Source organism: Stigmatopora nigra, chromosome 11 (genome assembly GCF_051989575.1).
Source record: "Stigmatopora nigra isolate UIUO_SnigA chromosome 11, RoL_Snig_1.1, whole genome shotgun sequence".
NCBI lineage: Eukaryota > Metazoa > Chordata > Actinopteri > Syngnathiformes > Syngnathidae > Stigmatopora > Stigmatopora nigra.
Window position 1 is genome coordinate 15,047,956 of NC_135518.1, and position 19,283 is coordinate 15,067,238.

A 19,283-nucleotide genomic window follows, 5' to 3' on the forward strand; every position below is an offset into this window, starting at 1 on the left:
CTATTTTGTCTACAGTACATTGCAGTTTTGCCTTGATGCTTTTGTGGAAGTATTGTACATAGTTGAGTAGGGAGTATTGAGGCTGCTTTGTTCTCCTCGCATGACTTCAAGGGTGTATTGTCCATTTGGGAGTGTTTAAACCAGTGGTGTCAAATGCATGGCCTGTGGGCCGAAACCGGTCCCCAAGGAGGTTCTGTCAGGCTCTCAGGGTGATTGAAAGTGAAGAAAACAGGAAACCATGAATATGGAGGTGAAAATTGTGAATCAGGGGTGTCTCGTACGCCAGAAATTGCAAACGTCAACCATTTTCAGGCAATTTTAAGGGTGCAGCTCATACACGGGGGCAGGCTTATTTACGAGAAAATGCGTTAAATTTCAAATGTCAATGTGTTCCTGTGCTTCTTTACACCAAAACAAAGGAAAGACGTGATATTTGGGTTATGCATAGCCAAGTGTGCTATAATTTTAATGGTCCGGCCCGCAAAGTCTACCCAGGCGTCTTATGTGGCCCGCGATGAGGAACAAGTTTGACATCCCTGGTTTAGATGACTTTGAGGGCTGTTTGACCTTTTTCGAGAGTATTTTGGCTGTGCAAGTAATTGATGTCTTTTGAATTCTAGGAAAGATACTTGGAAAACACACCTTAAGGCTACTTTTAGGCAGTAATCACAGTAGTCCGCAGAGGTCCAAATGGGGGTTCTGAGGTCCCGCCCCTAAGCCTACCTCCTGGGATTTAAAAGCCTTCCCGCCTCCCGCGGACTCCCAGACGCATCAAGTGGCCGCCATGCTCGCTCGTGCGTCCGCTGCGCTGCTGCTGCCGCCACTGCTTTTCCTCGCGCCCAGGGCGAGGGCGAGCTCGGACCCGGCAGAGGCAGAGGAAGAGCGAGAGGGGCACGGCCACGGCGGCGGGGGACACCGGGTGGTGCAATGGGAGTGGAGCTACGTGCAGACGCCTTACGTCATCGCCGTGTGGCTACTGGTGGCCAGCGTGGCCAAAATCTGTGGGTCCCTCCTGACGTCATGCCTCATGGGATATGTTTAGCAGTGATAATTTTACAATTGGCACACTGCGAGTCCCAGGGATTCGCTTGTCTGAAAACTGTGCGTCCCAGGAAACTTGTCACGAGTCCCAACATACTACGGATGCAAATAAAACATAAACAACGATATATAAACATTCAGATTTAATTTATTTATTATATGGTTTAGGGTTAGGGTTTATTTATCATTGTACTAGTCTTTCAGCTCGTAGATCCTCCTCTCTTTGCAGCCAAAAGTCTTTTGAAATGTGCGTATTTTTCCTTGCTTCCCCCGTTTTGCTTCATGATCATCGATCGAATCTTCTGCAGTTCTTTTCTTACTAGTTGTATTTTTAACTGTGAAATAACTATCCAGACTGTTTTGCTTTTTCTGAAACATTTTTTATCTTTCTTACACTATTACGAAACTCTTGCTATCGCTTTCTCTCCTTCGTCTGCTAGTGTCTGCTAGTCTCGCGAGAATTATTTCGCAAAGATTATGTGGAATAAATTGGTTTGCTATCGGATATATGTGTTTTGTTTTTTTTTTTTTATAAAAATTTCTTTGCGTCCGAAAAAAGCACATTACTTGAAATTGTGCGTCTGGAAGAAAAGCTGTGCGTATCAGACGCAGGACGCAGAGGTAACGAGAACACTGGTTTAGGAAGCAGGTTTCATTTGTGGACATTTGCACCGTGCCAATGGCGTTTCCTCCTTTCAGTGTTCCAGCTTTCACGGCGTTTGACGCGGGTGGTCCCCGAGAGCGTGCTTCTGATCCTGCTGGGATTGGCGCTGGGCGGCCTGGCGCTGCTGGCCGACGACAAGCAGCCGTACCAGCTGGAGCCCGCCCTCTTCTTCCTCTTTCTGCTGCCCACCATCGTGGGCGACGCCGGCTACTTCATGCCGGCGCGCCTCTTCTTCGACAACCTGGGCGCCATCCTCACCTACGCCGTGGCCGGCACGCTGTGGAACGCCTTCGGCACCGGCTTGGCGCTGACCGCCGCCCACCGCCTAGGAGTCATCGGTCAGTCCCTTTCCGTGTCGTGATGGCGAGCAGCTGAAAGGCCTGGAGTATTTGGAACGAGAATTCCAATCAGTGACCGTGCCTCTTTTTAGCGAGCTGTGGCGTCGATCGAGATTGGCGCTCTTTCATTTGCATTCGTACGAAACCGTTCCAATGTTCAAAGGTTACTTTGCTATAGATTTGACAAATGAATAGCCAAAAATATACAGCACGTGACCCGAGTTGACTGATCAACCAGGGGTATACAATTTCTCCGCAAATGGTAACTACTAGTTCTCTTTGTAACCATGTTTTTTTTTTCCTCTTTGGCTTTAATCACCATTTTGATACTAATGTTTTTGGATTGTGGTTAGCGCCTCGGGCTCACAGCTCCAGGGTGATGGGTTCAAATCCAGGTCACGTCCACCTGTGTGGAGTTTACATTTTCCCCTGGGCGTGTGTGTGGTTTTCCTACGGGTACTCCGGTTCCCTCCCACACTCCAGTCTGTTTTCCCATATCCCTCTCCTCCACCACACCCGAATCAAGGGATCAACTATTCAGCGAGATGTCCCGGTGCTCAATCACCATCCTGATTATTGATTGGGGTATGTTGGTGGAGGGAGACATGGAATACAGACTGGATAGGGGCCCTCCAGGACCACAGCCATTCAGGCTTCCCTAGACTACAGCTTTCGGCGCCGTTGACGGCAGTAGGGTGAGACCGAGGTCCTTTGGTCGAAATGACGGTAGCCGCCTTTTTGTTTTGAACGCGAGCCTGTGTTTTTGGCCATTTATGCTTGACCTTGTTTCTTCTTTGTTCCCACACGACGGAGCAGACGAGCGCGTGGAGGCGGGGCTGCTGGACTTTTTGCTCTTCGGCGCCCTGATCTCGACGGTGGACCCCGTGGCGGTGCTGGCAGTCTTTGAGGAGGTTCACGTCAACGACACGCTCTTCATCATTGTCTTCGGAGAGTCGCTGCTCAACGACGCCGTCACTGTGGTGATGATGCGCTTCTTTCCGTCTAAGATGTATTTTTTTTTCCCCGCTGCGGGGCGGCGAGCGTTCCGTCGCGAACGACCGTGACCTTTCCGTCCGTCCGTCTCGGTTGCCGGGAAGAGGCGCGGGAATGCGCGCCGCTCGTTACTTATTCCTTCTCCGTCCCCCGTCGCCGACCATCCGTCACTTAAACCTGGGAAACGGCCCGGCGCACAGTGGAGGTATTTGGGGTTGTACTCATCGCCGTTCCGATAAATCCACAACCATTTAGGATGGACCGGAACCCCCTTGGTCGGCAGCGGCGGTGGAGCATTTAACGATTAGACTTTTGAACAGATTAGCTAGCCCCGCTAATCCTCATCAGAACTCGGAATATGAGCTAATCCCGGCAACTAGCGAAGCGTGATGACCCGACACGCGACGGACGGCCGACACGCGAGCCAGGCCGCTGCGCTGCCATGCCCCCTTGGGCGGCCTTTTTTGCAATGAGCCATTTTGGGTTGTCTTCCAGGTGTTGTACAAGGTTTACATCTCCTTTGTGGAAGTCGGGACAGAAAATGTGCAGATGGCGGATTACTTTAAAGGAATGGGTGAGTGGGCGTCTGTCTCCAAGGCGCTTCCATTGTTACTGGTTCAAAAAAACTTCCCGATCAATCTCATTTATGCCATTTCTCCAACAATTGTGTGATGCTTAAGGTGGCTTAACTCTCCCGTAGGTCAGTGGTTCTCAAATAGGGGGTTGGCCCCCCCCGGGGTGGGCCCCCCCGGGTGGGCCCCCCCTTGGGTCCGCCGGACTGCCACATTCCGCCCGAGTGCGCTCCGGCGTTCCGAGACCTTACGTGTGTGTTTCTTTTTTTGGCTCCTAGCGTCCTTCCTGGTGGTGAGCGCGGGCGGCACCTCGGTGGGCCTGGTCTTCACCGTCATCCTGAGCTTGCTGACGCGCTTCACCAAGAAGGTCCGGATCATCGAGCCGCTCTTCGTCCTGCTGCTGGTCTACCTGGCGTACCTCACCGCCGAGCTGTTCTCCCTGTCATCCATCTTGTCGTGAGTTGGCCCGGCCGCCCAAGTTGTTGGACTCGCCTCTGTCCTGACGCGCCGGGAGGTCCGTTCGTCCGTCCAGGATGACCTTTTGCGGCATCGGTGCCAACAATTACGTGGAGGCCAACATCTCGCAGAAATCTCGGACGGCGGTCAAGTACACAATGAAGACCCTGGCCAGCATCGCCGAAACCCTCATCTTCATCTTCCTCGGCATCTCCGCCGTGGACAAGTCCAAATGGGCCTGGGACACGGGCCTGGTGGCGTGCACCCTCATCTTCATCTTCATCTTCCGAGCCCTAGGTCAGTAAGTAGGTCAGGAGTGGAAAGATTTTTCTTGGGACTTCCCTTCTTAAGGGTCTGACTTTTTCTGGAGGCGATTGGATTCTCTATTTAGAGAATGTTACTCCCTCTGTTGGACTTGTGACTCCCTGAGCCCAAATTGCGACTTGATGCTCAAAGAAAATGTGACTTCCAGTGGCCGAGATAGGACATTCCGTAGAAAGAACGTGAATGTGCGCGGAGAGATTGCCACTTCCTTCGGAAAGAACACCACTTCCCTTTGTCCAGGAGTGATGGGTCAAACCTGGGTGCTCAACCGTTTCCGCCTGGTCCCGCTGGACAAGATCGACCAGGTGGTGATGTCGTATGGCGAGCTACGGGGGGCGGTGGCCTTCGCTCTGGTGGTCCTCCTTGACGGTCAACGCGTCAAGGCCAAAGACTACTTTGTGGCCACCACCATTGTGGTCTTCACCGTCATGTTCCAGGTGTGAGACCGCGCCAAACCAATGGTATGCCACCATTTTATGGGTCACTGCAGCCAGACAGAACTTCCCCGACCCATCCCTTAGGGTTTGACCATCAAGCCCCTGGTCAAGTGGCTGAAAGTTCCTCGCTCCACCAGCAGGAAACCGACCATCAACGAGGAGATTCACGAGAGGGTGAGGCCTCGTCATCTTTTCCACGCTTTTCACGGCATCGTCATCATCCTCATCAAAATTCATCCAAATGATCCGGGACACACCGATGTGCTCCGGGGTGTATTGTATTGCTCCTGAAAAAAGATCATCCAGAAACTTTGAAATCCATCCAAAAGTCATCGACATATTAGTTGGCCGAGACGTTTTTCCACCTTATCAAAAAGGACGCTCTCTTCTTGAAAGGCCTTCGATCACATCCTAACGGCAGTGGAGGACATCGCCGGTCTTCAGGGCTACCACCACTGGCGGGACAAGTGAGTTGCTCGCCGGGCCAGTCTCATCGGCGCCGTGGGACGGATTACTTAGGTCGTCCCTCGACGCCGACTGTCAGGTTCATTAATAATTACCTTCGTCCGTAATTATCAATAACTGCAGGAAGACATCTTATTCAATTATTGACATTTAATTAAATAGAAATGGATACAACAGATAAAAAGCCTCCGGAAGGGAGCGTTACAGCAAGCGTCACCGTACGACTTCCGAACGTCTCCTCGAATAGACATTTTCGTCCTATTCTTATGGTCACAAGTTACAGAGTTGTTGATCATTCCATCACGTATGAGTAAAAACAACATCTGGGACTACAATAACAATCAAGGTATTTTACTAATAACAAAAACAGGGACTAGACCTAACAACATTTAGATTAGAGTAATTATACAACCTCCTTGACCTAAGAATCATATAATATAATCATAATCATATAATCGTTACATACAGAAAAACCCGAAGTGTACGGTTACATAACGATAACAATATTCTTGTTATTGTCCGACTAGCCCTGTCCTCGTCACCAAGGGCCCACCAAATCTCAAGGACCCAGATTGGGTGGATTGTTTGTATAACCATCCTGGAACAGGCTGTCTAGGTTAAAGATGACTTGGTGTGACCTCAAGACTTTTGAAAAACAGAAAGAGAATGATTTAACAAAGTAATGAATTAATACAGAGAAAAGAAAGAGAATGATTTAATAAAGAAATGAATTAATATAACTATTATAATAGTAAAACAGAATAAACCCAACATTCCCCCGTTTTTATAATATGTATGTTATTAGTCATTTCTTAGTAATCACTAAATGGAAATGTCGGTGACTGCGATTTTATCCGCCTACTCCTTACTCCCATGGCTGGTCTGAAAGAGAAAAAACATAATTATATTCGTCCAATTGGTCCTCGGATTTACCGTACTCCTGGACCTCACTGCTTTCCCCAAACCGTCCCATAAGATACAACTCATGTACTTTAGAATTTGTAGGGGCAATTTCAGTAGTTATAAGTCGGCTTAGCAAGGAGCGCAAACAGGGGATACTACATCACCCACACAATGTTAGGATAGCGGTAATTGTGCCTATAGTCCAAATCTTTAGATTTTCCAAAGGTCTTATCCCACCAATCTGACAATGCGAACGTATCTACTCCAGAGTGCTCTTGCATATTGCGGTTCAGTGTTTGCAGGCCAGTAATGGCCCTGGTGAGAGATCCACTGGGTGACGCGTTGTTCGGTATGAAGGTGCAACATTGTTTTCCAAACATTGCACACACGCCCCCTGTTTCAAGGATCATATCCACCGCTATGCGATTCTGGAACGCCATCAGACTGGTAGCTGCCAGTTGTTCCTTCATGGCCACAAATCCCTGTTCAGTATAATTTCCAAGTTTTGAACATTGTAATGTAAGTAATTTATTCTATCCACATTTTTGTTTGGGGTGATTAGAAGGAAGATAGACTCCCAACCTGCTGCGATCTGATTAGCCAGCTTATACTCATCTGGTACGCCCCGGGGGATGCCAATCGCATCAATGTATGTTGGATCTCCTTCCCTCCATGCCTCTCGACGATGTCGGGAGGGTCGACCCTTCACCTCCGAATTATGAGCCGCCAATTGTATCTCCTCCACTGTGGATGGAAAAACAGACACCGGTAAGAGCAGTGAGACCAAAGTACCTAGTCCTGCCGCGTTTCGGCAGGAGTCGTATAATTTATCTACCACCCCGCCACCATAGGCCAGAACGTGGTATCAGGGGTGTAGTTTGTTTTAGAACGCCGGTACACCACGTCTCATTTATCGCCCCCAGCTTCAGACCATGTCCTGTAAGGTTTAAGCAGGTAAAATGATTAAACAGTGGAAAAATTGACTTCCTATTTACCGCGTAACAGGATAAACACTGCTTCAATATTTTTTCTTGCCAAGTAGGACACGTTTTTTTTTTTCATTTGTAAAAACACTTTTCCCCAAATGAATGGTGATTGAGGGAGTTGTTAGATCCCATTGTATTTTCCCTTGTCTGGTAGTTTATCCTAATCTTTTGTAAGATGGTTTAGTCTCAATTGAAACCATATGGAGACGTCAAACCCAATATAAAAGAGTTCCCTATAGTTTTATGGTATTGCTTGCTGAGCAATAATCTTTTCAATTAATATTGGTGTTTCCCGTATTTTATTAAGTCAGAAAGTTTATCTTACCCGTCCCCTCAATGTTTCAATTGAGACCACCCTTTTACCAAAGTAGCTCCACATAGTGCTTGCCTTCTTTACACTCCATTAACAGCGCCCAATTATCCCCCGTTTGGGAAATCCCTGTTTCAGAAATAAATTTCACAGGTTAATATGTCAGTCCAAGCTTTCCAATCTTGACCAATTTCTGCAACAAGGCTTTTCCCAATCTTCAATTTTTTTTTTTTTTTTTTTTTTTTGCTGTTAATGTACCACACATATTTCCCACCATAGATTGACACCTTGTACGGCAACCGGGACGTCGCCGAGTCCAAATATATATTTTCAATTTGGAAATTTGATTTAGTAGGTAATGTTAATTAAATGTAAATGTGTATGTTTCTCGGTTTACCCTCCCGTAAGAAGGTGTATCCTCAATTGAAACGCCTCCGCCTTTTTCTCCAACTGGAGAAAACAACCCTACTGTGGAAAGGAATAGAATCACAATCATCATTAATCTCATTGCCCCAAAAGCAATAATTGTTTTCAACATGACTTTTTGTCTTTGTTTAGGGATTTTTCCTCTTGAAACGTTTCAATTTAGACAACCTTCTTACTGTGGGAAAGGTGCATCCGTGTCCCCTTTCAGTAACAAGGACCCTCCCACTTTGCGTTGCTCCGATGTTTCTTCTTTTATGCTGCTTATCAGCATCCAGTCTTCAAGAATCACCGTCGCTTCGTCCGTTTCCTGTTGAGAAGCAAAATCTCCCTCTGATAGTCTAAATTTGGTGTGTGCGTTTTTTTTTTTTTTTCTGATAGATTCGCCTCATCATCCAATTGTCATCGTGTAGTGAATAATAACAATTTGTAAGGTCTACCAAACAGGACTTCATATAAGGTCCGCCAATTGTGGATGGTAGACAACTATTATATTAACAAAATGGGAGCCATTATCACTATAAATAGTTTCTAGAATTCCATATCGTGGAATGATATCCATATGATCTTATAAAAATAAAATAAAATCTATATGTATTTTTTGAAATGGATATGTGGGTATGCATATAGATTTAAACCCTAAGCCTTGTAGTGCCGTTGTAGCAAGGCCACCTCCCCCTTGTCGAGACATAGGTCTTCCCTTGACTCAAGCCCAAATTATTTTCTTTATTGATCTTTTATTGATAGATTATGTCTCGGTGGTCTGCCAATCAAAAAAACACAAAAAGACAAACTATCATTCACGCTCACACTCATAAAAAGAAGAATTTAGTGTGTTCAACCAGTCTAGCATCCATAATTTCATTTTGTGGGAGTAAACTGGAGTACCCGGAGAAAATCCACAAATTCTCGAGGACGCCATGAATACCCCACATTCCGGAAAGTCTGGATCCACCCCGCATTCATTAGTAGATCCTTTAATATACACACCCCCACTCTAGCATTTTAACCGTTTGTAAAAAATTACCTTCAAGTTTCACACAAAGTTATATCCTCTTTAATGCTATCAGTTTAGCTGTTTGTTCCCCGAATTGAGGTGGGAATAGTTTCACATCTAAAGTTTTTATTTTTTTCAGCCGCCATGACCTAATGGCCCCCTATCATGTTTTTGGAAAATCCCAATTCCCTCTAATAGCATGCCAATCACCTTTTAATGCGGCCATCCAATTTTGTTTCTACTTGTTTCAGGTGATAAGATAATCTCCCCCATTTGTAAAACATTCATCCACGCCTAATTTATACAACATGACGCCTATGGCCTTTATTACGTCGCCTTGACTCCAAATTCTATGAACCAAGATAACACGCCGAATTTGTAAGCGAATTTCCCCCATCCCATTTTGTTCATAGACAACCCATCTACCTAAAGCGTCACTTGTTTCAAAACATGAAAGGCCCCACTAGAATTTGTGCATCCAGCGCCAAATAGAGCCTATTTACACATTTGTCTCAAACTTGTTTTAGATATGGGGTCCCCAATTTCCCAAAATTTCCCAGAATTTATGTACTACCACATCCTGTCAAAAACCCAAAACGACTAACATAACCTGTTTCTTAGCCAGATTCTGGAATTTGGAGAATTTCTCCTTTCCTCCCTTATCTAAGCTTGTTATTGTCACTCGTTATCACTGTAACATTCAGGCGTATTAACCCCATCGTTGCTAAAGTTCTAACCAATTTGCATGCCCTTAAAGCCGTAAAAGCAACGTTATTTGGTTGTATCAATTGACCAATGCTTATCCAATCCGTAATATCCTTAAAGTCATCAATATGACCTGTGACAAAGCATATTTCCTCCTGCCAGGACAACAGACAATGTTCTTTCAAGTGCACTTTGAAAAACATTCCATGTTACTCCATTCTTAGGGAAAATATGCTCATCCTAAACCAATTATTTTATTTACAATTCACCTAATTATTTGGATGAATGCCATGAATTTTATCATGCCACTATTGCATTGTAAATTTCCCATCTGATGTCGTTAATCAGCCAAATAATTCAATACCTACTATACTATGTAAATCACCTCATATGATGTTTACTTAAGACACGAGTCATTTCCCATAGCCTGTTACCAAAACAAAAATCTACAACAATTAAATGAGACAAATCAACCTTTTGTTAGACAATTCCTAATTACAAACTTTAATGTTTTAAAAACCTTATCGTCACCAATATACCATAATATTGTAAATTTTGTCATCCTGGCCTTTTTTTCTTTTAAACAGCCAACCTCCTGGATTAAAGTATTTTGAATAATCAAAAAATTCTGAAATAGTATTAATATTATTTTATCCTCCAAAAGCTAGTTTCCTTTAACTAAGAGCCCTTTGAAATCCACAATTGCTCAAAAATGACTATTTTGGTCTATTTCCCAAATCCAAAGCTTTTTACCAAATCAACCTTTTACTGAACAGATTTTCTATCCTCTTAATACATTTCATTTTAAAACCCAAAATATCAATGCGAAAGCATTCGCATAACCTTGCATTTCTTGCAGTCCATGTATTGTTCTTATTCTGAAAAGTCCAAACAGAAAACGCAATTAGCCGTTAACTATGACCTCCACTCTTGCTGCGAAAACAGCATTGTTATCTTATGTTTACAAACCAGCTTTTTTCCCTGTGCCCAAATACAACGCTTTTTAGAGAAGACAACCATTAAAACGTCAAATTAACCCTTCTTCCGATATTCAACTACATCACAATATTTTTCCAAGACCCCATATATCCAGAATATGTATGCTGCAAGCACAACAATATGGCAAAAACCCATTTTCTGCCCTCAAGTTTGCTTCAGCACCCTCAAGGCCAATTATTATTATTATAATGTCTTCACGGAAGGGATCACAAAATTTTAGTCGTTTACACGGTCCGAACGCTCCCGAAAGCCCAACACAGTTAAATTGTCTGCCCCGCGGCCCACATGTTTCACTCCCATCTAATCAGCAGCCGCTGCACCAGAAACGCTTCCCCCGCAGTTGACACATTTTTTGGCAAGTCTAGAGCATAATAAAAACACAGGTGACATTCCCTGCTAAACATTTAAATGATCATTTTGTATATATTCTTTTGTCTTTTTAAACACCATCTTCCCGTTAGCGGACGGGATCAAAAACCAAGCTGCAATAAGCCATCACATTGCTGTAAATTGACAGTACATATAGGTTATATTAACAAAGCACCACCAGCACTTGGAAATAACCATTCTAATTGTTGTTATACAAGCCCAAGCATCACAAAAAAACCCAATTTAATTGTAATCACAAAACGTCATACCTGGATTAACCAAATCAAATACCAGTGTCCCCATTAATTTTCTAGCTCCCTTTATTTTTGTTAAACTTCCTCCGCGCCCGTCACCTATCTCGGTAAATATTTTCCCCGTCAGCCGAGGAGGCCCCGCTATTTTTTCCTTACCAAACAGTACTTTCCCGCCGCCACGGTCTTAAATATATCCCCGTTATCCGAGGGAGCCCCCACTATTTTCCCAAAATAGTATTTTTAACTTCTCCCCGGCCTTATTTCGCCATTAGTGTCTGTGGAACAAGCTGTTACACTTTTATCCACTCACATATTATTTATATATGTATATTACCTCCATTAGTGTCTGTGGAACAAGCTGTTACACTTGTATCCACTCACATATTATTTATATATGTATATTACCTCTATGCATTAGTGCATATATTATCCTGCATTTTATGCATTTTAAGCTGGCCAGCAAACCCATATTTATTTATCCATAAATATAGCTGTGTAATATTTTTAAAGCGCTTTGTCTTTCCAATTTTTTCCAATCCTTACAAGTTAGACGTATTTTTTGGATCGTCATCCAAACCCGCCTTACAACACGTGTTTCCCATATTTTACTATTATTTTTTGTAGTGAGTTCGTGTGCCTCACACAGTTAACTCTATTATTTATTATTATTATTAATATTATTATTATCTATTCGACTGTATCGACTGTATCTCCTAGGCCTTTCCTAATTTTACTGCAGAAACCACACAAACACCATACAACGTATATTCGTGCCTACCCTTTAGACACAGGACACTCCCCGGCCCCAATATTGTACCTCTAGTACAATACATTCGTGCCTACCCCTGAGACACAGGACACTTTCCAGCAAAGTGCCCCACCGTACCTGCCATTGACTAGTATAAACACAGGGTTTTATCGCCGTCACCCAGGACGCGAAACCAGCCCAACAATGGGCCTCACATACAATGTCCCTTTAACGCATTTGTAAACACCTTCACAACATGCAGACATTAATGTGGACTTACCTGAGATCCATCAGATGTCTCCCTCCAGCAGGAAAAGTCTTCAACCGCCGAGAATCCAGGCGCCCCCGTCGAAAAACTCCGGCCCACCAAGGGTTTTGAAGACGCCGTGCGCACGGTCACTTACCAGATGTCGAACAGCAGCGCCTGGGTTCTCGCTCCGGTATATTGACCTCCATGGCTCAGAAGGACCAAAATGTCAGGTTCATTAATAATTACCTTCGTCCGTAATTATCAATAACTGCAGGAAGACATCTTATTCAATTATTGACATTTAATTAAATAGAAATGGATACAACAGATAAAAAGCCTCCGGAAGGGAGCGTTACAGCAAGCGTCACCGTACGACTTCCGAACGTCTCCTCGAATAGACATTTTCGTCCTATTCTTATGGTCACAAGTTACAGAGTTGTTGATCATTCCATCACGTATGAGTAAAAACAACATCTGGGACTACAATAACAATCAAGGTATTTTACTAATAACAAAAACAGGGACTAGACCTAACAACATTTAGATTAGAGTAATTATACAACCTCCTTGACCTAAGAATCATATAATATAATCATAATCATATAATCGTTACATACAGAAAAACCCGAAGTGTACGGTTACTGTCAGGAGTCGCTGGGTTGCCTCTCCTGACATGACGTCACGATGATTAGCAGCTGTGACTAATTACGTGATTAGATTATTTTTGGTATTTAAGCATTGTGATTTTCTGTGGACGCCGTTGGATCGTCTGGTTTCGTCCTGGTGTAGTACTGGTTTAGTTCTGGTTTTGTTTCCTGTTAATCCTCGTAGTCATTGCTGTTTCCATGACGCCCCGCCGCATGTTGTTTTCGTTTGTAATGAGTGGTCAAGCTAAGTTGTTGAAGTTATGTTACCCCGTTCAATAAATCAACCTACAAGAGCTACAGATCTGCCTCACCTTTCCATTCCTTCGGCGACTCTGCATCTGGGTTCAACTTCGCCTCCACGATCGCGTCGTACTAAGCGGCGGCGATCGTAACAGCACGATCCAACACTAAATGGACCCAGCGGAGCGCCACCCACGCTCGCGCCGACGCACTCGGCGACGCAAACCATCCACCTCGAAGACACCGGACTGCTTGGAATGTATAAGAAACCCCTCAGAATCGTTTAGGAATTTTGTAATGGACACACCGTGGTGCGGGGCTCTCAGGCACATCATTAGTAGAGATGAGCCACAACTGGTAGAAAAGTTAGAGCCGCAGCGTACTCATACGCCCCACCACTGCTATGCACGTCGCCCTGGGAAGCCTTTACCTTTTCATCATGATGCCCAGGTGCGTACAACCACCAGAGAGCGCCCAAGTTATCTTATGCCTATGCCCAGAGGAATTGATTCACCATGGAGGGAGCCTGAAGAGTCTGGTGAGGAGGACATCATTGAGGAAATTGATTTTTTCGCTGGCGTTTCGGAATCCGATGATGAATTCTTTGACCAATTCGGACCCCGAGACCTTCCACTGGAGGAGGATTATCCCGATTGTTCCCCCGATAATTCCTATTACAAATACCCCGACCAGCAATTGCAGAGTGGGCTGGCCACCAATTGTGGGGCGCGGCGTGGTGGCGGGGGTGCTGTGCAGTCCTCCCAGAGGAGGCGCCGAGCGCCACGCCGTAGAGCGAAGCGAAAGCAATGCCTGGACACACTAACCACTGTCCAAGTTACGCGCCCGCCCACGTCCTTCCAAGCTCCTTTTCCGACCACAATCCTCCAAGCTCCTTTTCCGACCACGTTCCTCCAAGCTCCTTTCCAAGTGCCCGAAGTTACTCGGCCGACCACGCCTTTCCAAGTGCCCGAAGTTACTCGGCCGACCACGCCTTTCCAAGTGCCCGAAGTTACTCGGCCGACCACGCCTTTCCAAGTGGCCGAAGTTACTCGGCCGACCCCGCTGTACCAGCAGCTCCTAAGGACTATGCAGCCCTCCCCGTTCCAAGTGGCCGAAGTCACTCGGCCGACCACGCTTTTCCAAGTGCCCGAAGTTACTCAGCCGACCCCGCTGTACCAGCAGCTCCTAAGGACTATGCAGCCCTCCCCGTTCCAAGTGGCCGAAGTCACTCGGCCGACCACGCTTTTCCAAGTGCCCGAAGTTACTCAGCCGACCCCGCTGTACCAGCAGCTCCTAAGGACTATGCAGCCCTCCCCGTTCCAAGTGGCCGAAGTCACTCGGCCGACCACGCTTTTCCAAGTGCCCGAAGTTACTCAGCCGACCCCGCTGTACCAGCAGCTCCTAAGGACTATGCAGCCCTCCCCGTTCCAAGTGCCCGAAGTCACTCGGCCGACCACGCCTGTCCAAGTGGCCGAAGTCACTCGGCCCAGCGCGCCGTTTCAAGTGCCCCAAGCTCCTGTGCCAAGGCCACGCAAATTACTCCCGTTGCCTTTGGGGTCGCCGGTCGCACCCGTACCGAAGCCACGGATCAGGTTTCTGGTGACGGACGGCCATTCTAGCACCGCTCTCCCAAGCACCGCTCTCCCAAGCACCGCTCTCCCTAGCACCGCTCTCCCAAGCACCGCTCTCCCAAGCACCGCTCTCCCAAGCACCGCTCTCCCAAGCACCGCTCTCCCAAGCACCGCTCTCCCAAGCGCCTGCCCGTCCAGCGCCTGCCCGCCCAGAAGTGGCGACGATGCTCCGGCGCTCGATGAAGACGGGGCCGGCGACGTCGAGAGTGGTATTTCGCCGGAGTCCCTGGAAGATGGGACTGGCGACATCGAGAGAGGCAATTCGCCGGAGTCCCTGGAGGAAGGGGCTGGCGATGTCGAGAGTGCCAATTCGCCGGTGCCCCTGGAGGAGGAAGCCGGTGACGTCGAGAGTGGCAATGCGCCGGAGTCCCTGGCAGATGGGACTGGCGACGAGAGAGGCAATTCGCCGGAGTCCCTGGAGGAAGGGGCTGGCGATGTCGAGAGTGCCAATTCGCCGGTGCGCCAGGAGGAAGAAGCCGGTGACGTCGAGAGAGGTAATTCGCCGGAGTCCCTGGAGGAAGGGGCTGGCGACGTCGAGAGTGCCAATTCGCCGGTGCCCCTGGAGGAAGAAGCCGGTGACGTCGAGAGAGGCAATTCGCCGGAGTCCCTGGATGAAGGGGCTGGCGACGTCGAGAGTGCCAATTTGCCGTTGCCCCTGGAGGATGGGGCCGGTGACGTCAAGAGTGGTAATTCGCTGGTGCCCCTGGAGGAGGAAGCCGGTGACGTCGAGAGTGGCAATGCGCCGGAGTCCCTGGCAGATGGGACTGGCGACGAGAGAGGCAATTCGCCGGAGTCCCTGGAGGAAGGGGCTGGCGATGTCGAGAGTGCCAATTCGCCGGTGCGCCAGGAGGAAGAAGCCGGCGACGTCCAGAGAAGCAATTATCCGGGTTCCGGGGAGAAGAGGGCTGTCCACCCCCCGAGCAAACAGGGTAAGGTGCCCGACCGTACTAAACTTCTAATATTTCCTGAAGGCAGGCAGTTTGGCAAAGACTTAAGGGACCAGCTGGGATGCCTGCCGGACCGACCACTGCCTCGTCTCGTTTTTGGCCGGCGCGGACGCCCGCCGGATCGACCTCAGCCTCGTCTCGTTTCTGGCCGACGCGGACGCCCGCCGGACCGACCACTGCCTCGTCTCGTTTCTGGCCGGCGCGGACGCCCGCCGGATCGACCACTGCCTCGTCTCGTTTCTGGCCGGCGCGGACGCCCGCCGGACCGACCACAACCTCGTCTCGTTTCTGGCCGGCGCGGACGCCCGCCGGATCGACCTCAGCCTCGTTTCTTTTCTGGCCGGCGCGGACGCCCGCCAGACCTGCCACTGACTCGTCTAGTTTCTGGCCGGCGCGGACGCCCACCGGATCGACCACAGCCTCGTCTTGTTTCTGACCGGCACGGACGCCCGCCAGACTTGCCACTGCCCCGTCTTGTTTCTGACCGGCACGGACGCCCGCCAGACCTGCCACTGACTTGTCTCGTTTCTGGCTGGCGCGGACGCCCGCCGGAGCGACCTCTCCGTCTGTTCTTGGGTTGGTGTGGAAGACCACCGGACAATTCTAGATCTCCCACCCACCCTCCCTGCTTGTTCCCGTTTATCATGTTGTAATTGACCTTGGGACGTCTAGAATCCGTCCCTTAGAGGGGGTGTACTGTCAGGAGTCGCTGGGTTGCCTCTCCTGACATGACGTCACGATGATTAGCAGCTGTGACTAATTACGTGATTAGATTATTTTTGGTATTTAAGCATTGTGATTTTCTGTGGACGCCGTTGGATCGTCTGGTTTCGTCCTGGTGTAGTACTGGTTTAGTTCTGGTTTTGTTTCCTGTTAATCCTCGTAGTCATTGCTGTTTCCATGACGCCCCGCCGCATGTTGTTTTCGTTTGTAATGAGTGGTCAAGCTAAGTTGTTGAAGTTATGTTACCCCGTTCAATAAATCAACCTACAAGAGCTACAGATCTGCCTCACCTTTCCATTCCTTCGGCGACTCTGCATCTGGGTTCAACTTCGCCTCCACGATCGCGTCGTACTAAGCGGCGGCGATCGTAACAGTTACATAACGATAACAATATTCTTGTTATTGTCCGACTAGCCCTGTCCTCGTCACCAAGGGCCCACCAAATCTCAAGGACCCAGATTGGGTGGATTGTTTGTATAACCATCCTGGAACAGGCTGTCTAGGTTAAAGATGACTTGGTGTGACCTCAAGACTTTTGAAAAACAGAAAGAGAATGATTTAACAAAGTAATGAATTAATACAGAGAAAAGAAAGAGAATGATTTAATAAAGAAATGAATTAATATAACTATTATAATCGTAAAACAGAATAAACCCAACACCGACGCACAGATTATTTCATATTAGGCACTTGACGGCCATTGGGAGCCGGTGTCATTCGGTCAACGTCACGTCGGCCGTGGCGGGCAAGCCGTCGGCCTCTGCTTTGCATTTCAGCTGGCAAATGCTCCCTTTTCGACACCTTTTAATGTTTGTCATCAATGTCAAATGAACTCCATACATTGCTTGTTATTGGCCGTTGCCATCGATGCTGCTCCACGTCCAACCCATTTGGGCTGAGAGGGCCCAATTCACATTGATAGAAAATGACAGTTTTTTTTCAATGATCATGTTATACAATCCTCATTTCTTATTATGATAAACACATCTACATCATTTATTGACGGAGGACTTACCAATAAGGGTGATTATTAAGAAATGCAATTTAAACAGCTAACAATGAAACTCTAACCCCTTTCCATCATCAAGTGCTTATTTTATATTCAACCTTTTTTTGTTGGAAGTCATAGATTAAAGTAGAGTATTGACATGACATTTAATGCGTGTTCTGCCGTATTTTGGTCAAGTAGTAGAAAATATTATGAGTAAACTCAAGAAAAAGAATTGTCCATGCCACTGCATCTTTTTCCAAGTGATATCAACGGGCTTTCATCTCGGCGTGTGCGCAGGGTGGAAATGTGGTGAACGCCGCTAGACTCTCGCTTCCCTCCGTGACCAGCGGGGCTTCTTTCCCGGATGCCTCCAACGTCACCAGTTACCTGTCGGTCCACCCGGCAGGCGTGGCCCGCCACTCCCATTTTTGCCAGCATTGTCTGTGTTATATTTTTTTGTTTTTTTACAGACGTGAAAACGGCAGCGGGGTTTGTTTGGACCTCCAGGTCGTGGACAAGGTTCCCGGTGCAAAAGTGGAAGAGGAAACGGAGACTCATCATGTCCTGGCGGAAAATCTCTACAAGCCCAGGAGACGAGTAAGGTGTTCGCACCCGCCCGCGTCTCTGCGCACGCTTCTAACGTCGTGCTGCCGCAGTACCAGTCCCACTACAGTCGCCATTTCATGCCGGCGGGTGAGAAAGAACGGCAGGATCGAGAGGTTTTCCAGAGGAACATGAAGAGCCGCATGGAGACTTTCAAGTCGGGACGACACAAGCGCCACAAAAAGGAGCGCGGCCTGAAGAAGGTCAGTTTATTTCTCGCCTCCAAAGATCAACACCCCAAACCCCGTCGTCCGGCAGCGCCGAGCTTCTGACGCCAGGGACGACGGCGGAGACAAGCCCAGAAGAGGCATCGACCGGCAGGACAAAGGTAAGGGGTGGCCCGAAGTGATTCAGAAACGCTCACAACAACCTTTTTGACATTGCGGAACTCGTTTTCTGCTTGTGCACATTAGATCCCGTAGTGATTCCTGTAGTCTCGGACGAGGACGATGAGTTCCAATGCCGGCGTAAGGAACCGGAGACGGACGACGACGTGGGAATCACCTTCGTTGCCCTCAAAGCCGAAGCTCCCCAAAAACGTCCACACTCGAGTAGGCTCGCACACAGTAACATGAGCGCACACGCGCCTTCCTTCGTCGATGTTTGACCGACGGGATATGCGTGCGGCAGTGACGGGGGCGCCCCCCGCAGCGGACGCTCATCTCCCATGGAAAGGCGGCGGCGCGCCGTGGCCGCCGCCCTGCCTGTCGCTGGAGGCCACCAAGGTGATCCCGGTGGACCTCCGACAGGCATGGAACCAAAGCATCTCGTCCCTGGAGAGCGTGTCCGAAGCCACTGGCTCGCGCGCCGGGGCTTCGACCCGCCCCGCCTCTTACGCGGGGGCCGCACCTATCGCACCCGCGCCACTGCTAGAAAAAAACCAAGAGGAGGAGGAGGAAGAAGACGAGACTGTGCCGCTGGTGCCGTCCCGCAGGCCGCCCGTGCCATCGCCTTTGCCCGCCGCCCTGGCACCAGGCAGGCACAGGAAACCACGAGTGTACTTGAGGAGCCTCGTGACGTCGCCTCCGTCCGGCGGCAGCGAGGGACCGGCCGGAAAAGGACCCACGCAGCTTTAGCTTTTGGCCAATGGCAAGACACGCCGGTGCTCTGTGTTCCGCTTCCTGAACAGTTCACAAATAAAAAGAATAATGGTGTGAAATTGAGACAAATTTTTAGCCCCCCATTTTCTCGTATGTACCCAAACTTTGAGCCATAATAACCAGAGAACTAATAAATAATATATATAAATACATAATATATATAATAT

At 48.0% G+C, this 19,283-nt stretch overlaps 2 protein-coding genes across 2 annotated transcripts in view; both read left to right on the forward strand.

The window, feature by feature from the left end:
- Window positions 1–19,283, forward strand: part of LOC144204696 (uncharacterized) — a 43,601-nt gene that overhangs the window by 17,064 nt on the left and 7,254 nt on the right. The gene's annotated exons all lie outside the window — the stretch shown is intronic.
- Window positions 118–19,185, forward strand: LOC144204698 (sodium/hydrogen exchanger 5-like). The gene is given in 18 exon segments (XM_077728817.1): window positions 118–1,001; window positions 1,741–2,043; window positions 2,860–3,023; window positions 3,532–3,610; window positions 3,887–4,064; window positions 4,141–4,361; window positions 4,629–4,825; window positions 4,910–4,999; window positions 5,222–5,292; window positions 7,355–7,357; window positions 12,581–12,603; window positions 12,663–12,714; window positions 17,662–17,802; window positions 17,884–18,010; window positions 18,070–18,219; window positions 18,275–18,344; window positions 18,430–18,567; window positions 18,647–19,185. Coding segments are annotated over 18 exon segments (2,670 nt in total). The 5' UTR covers window positions 118–784; the 3' UTR covers window positions 19,093–19,185.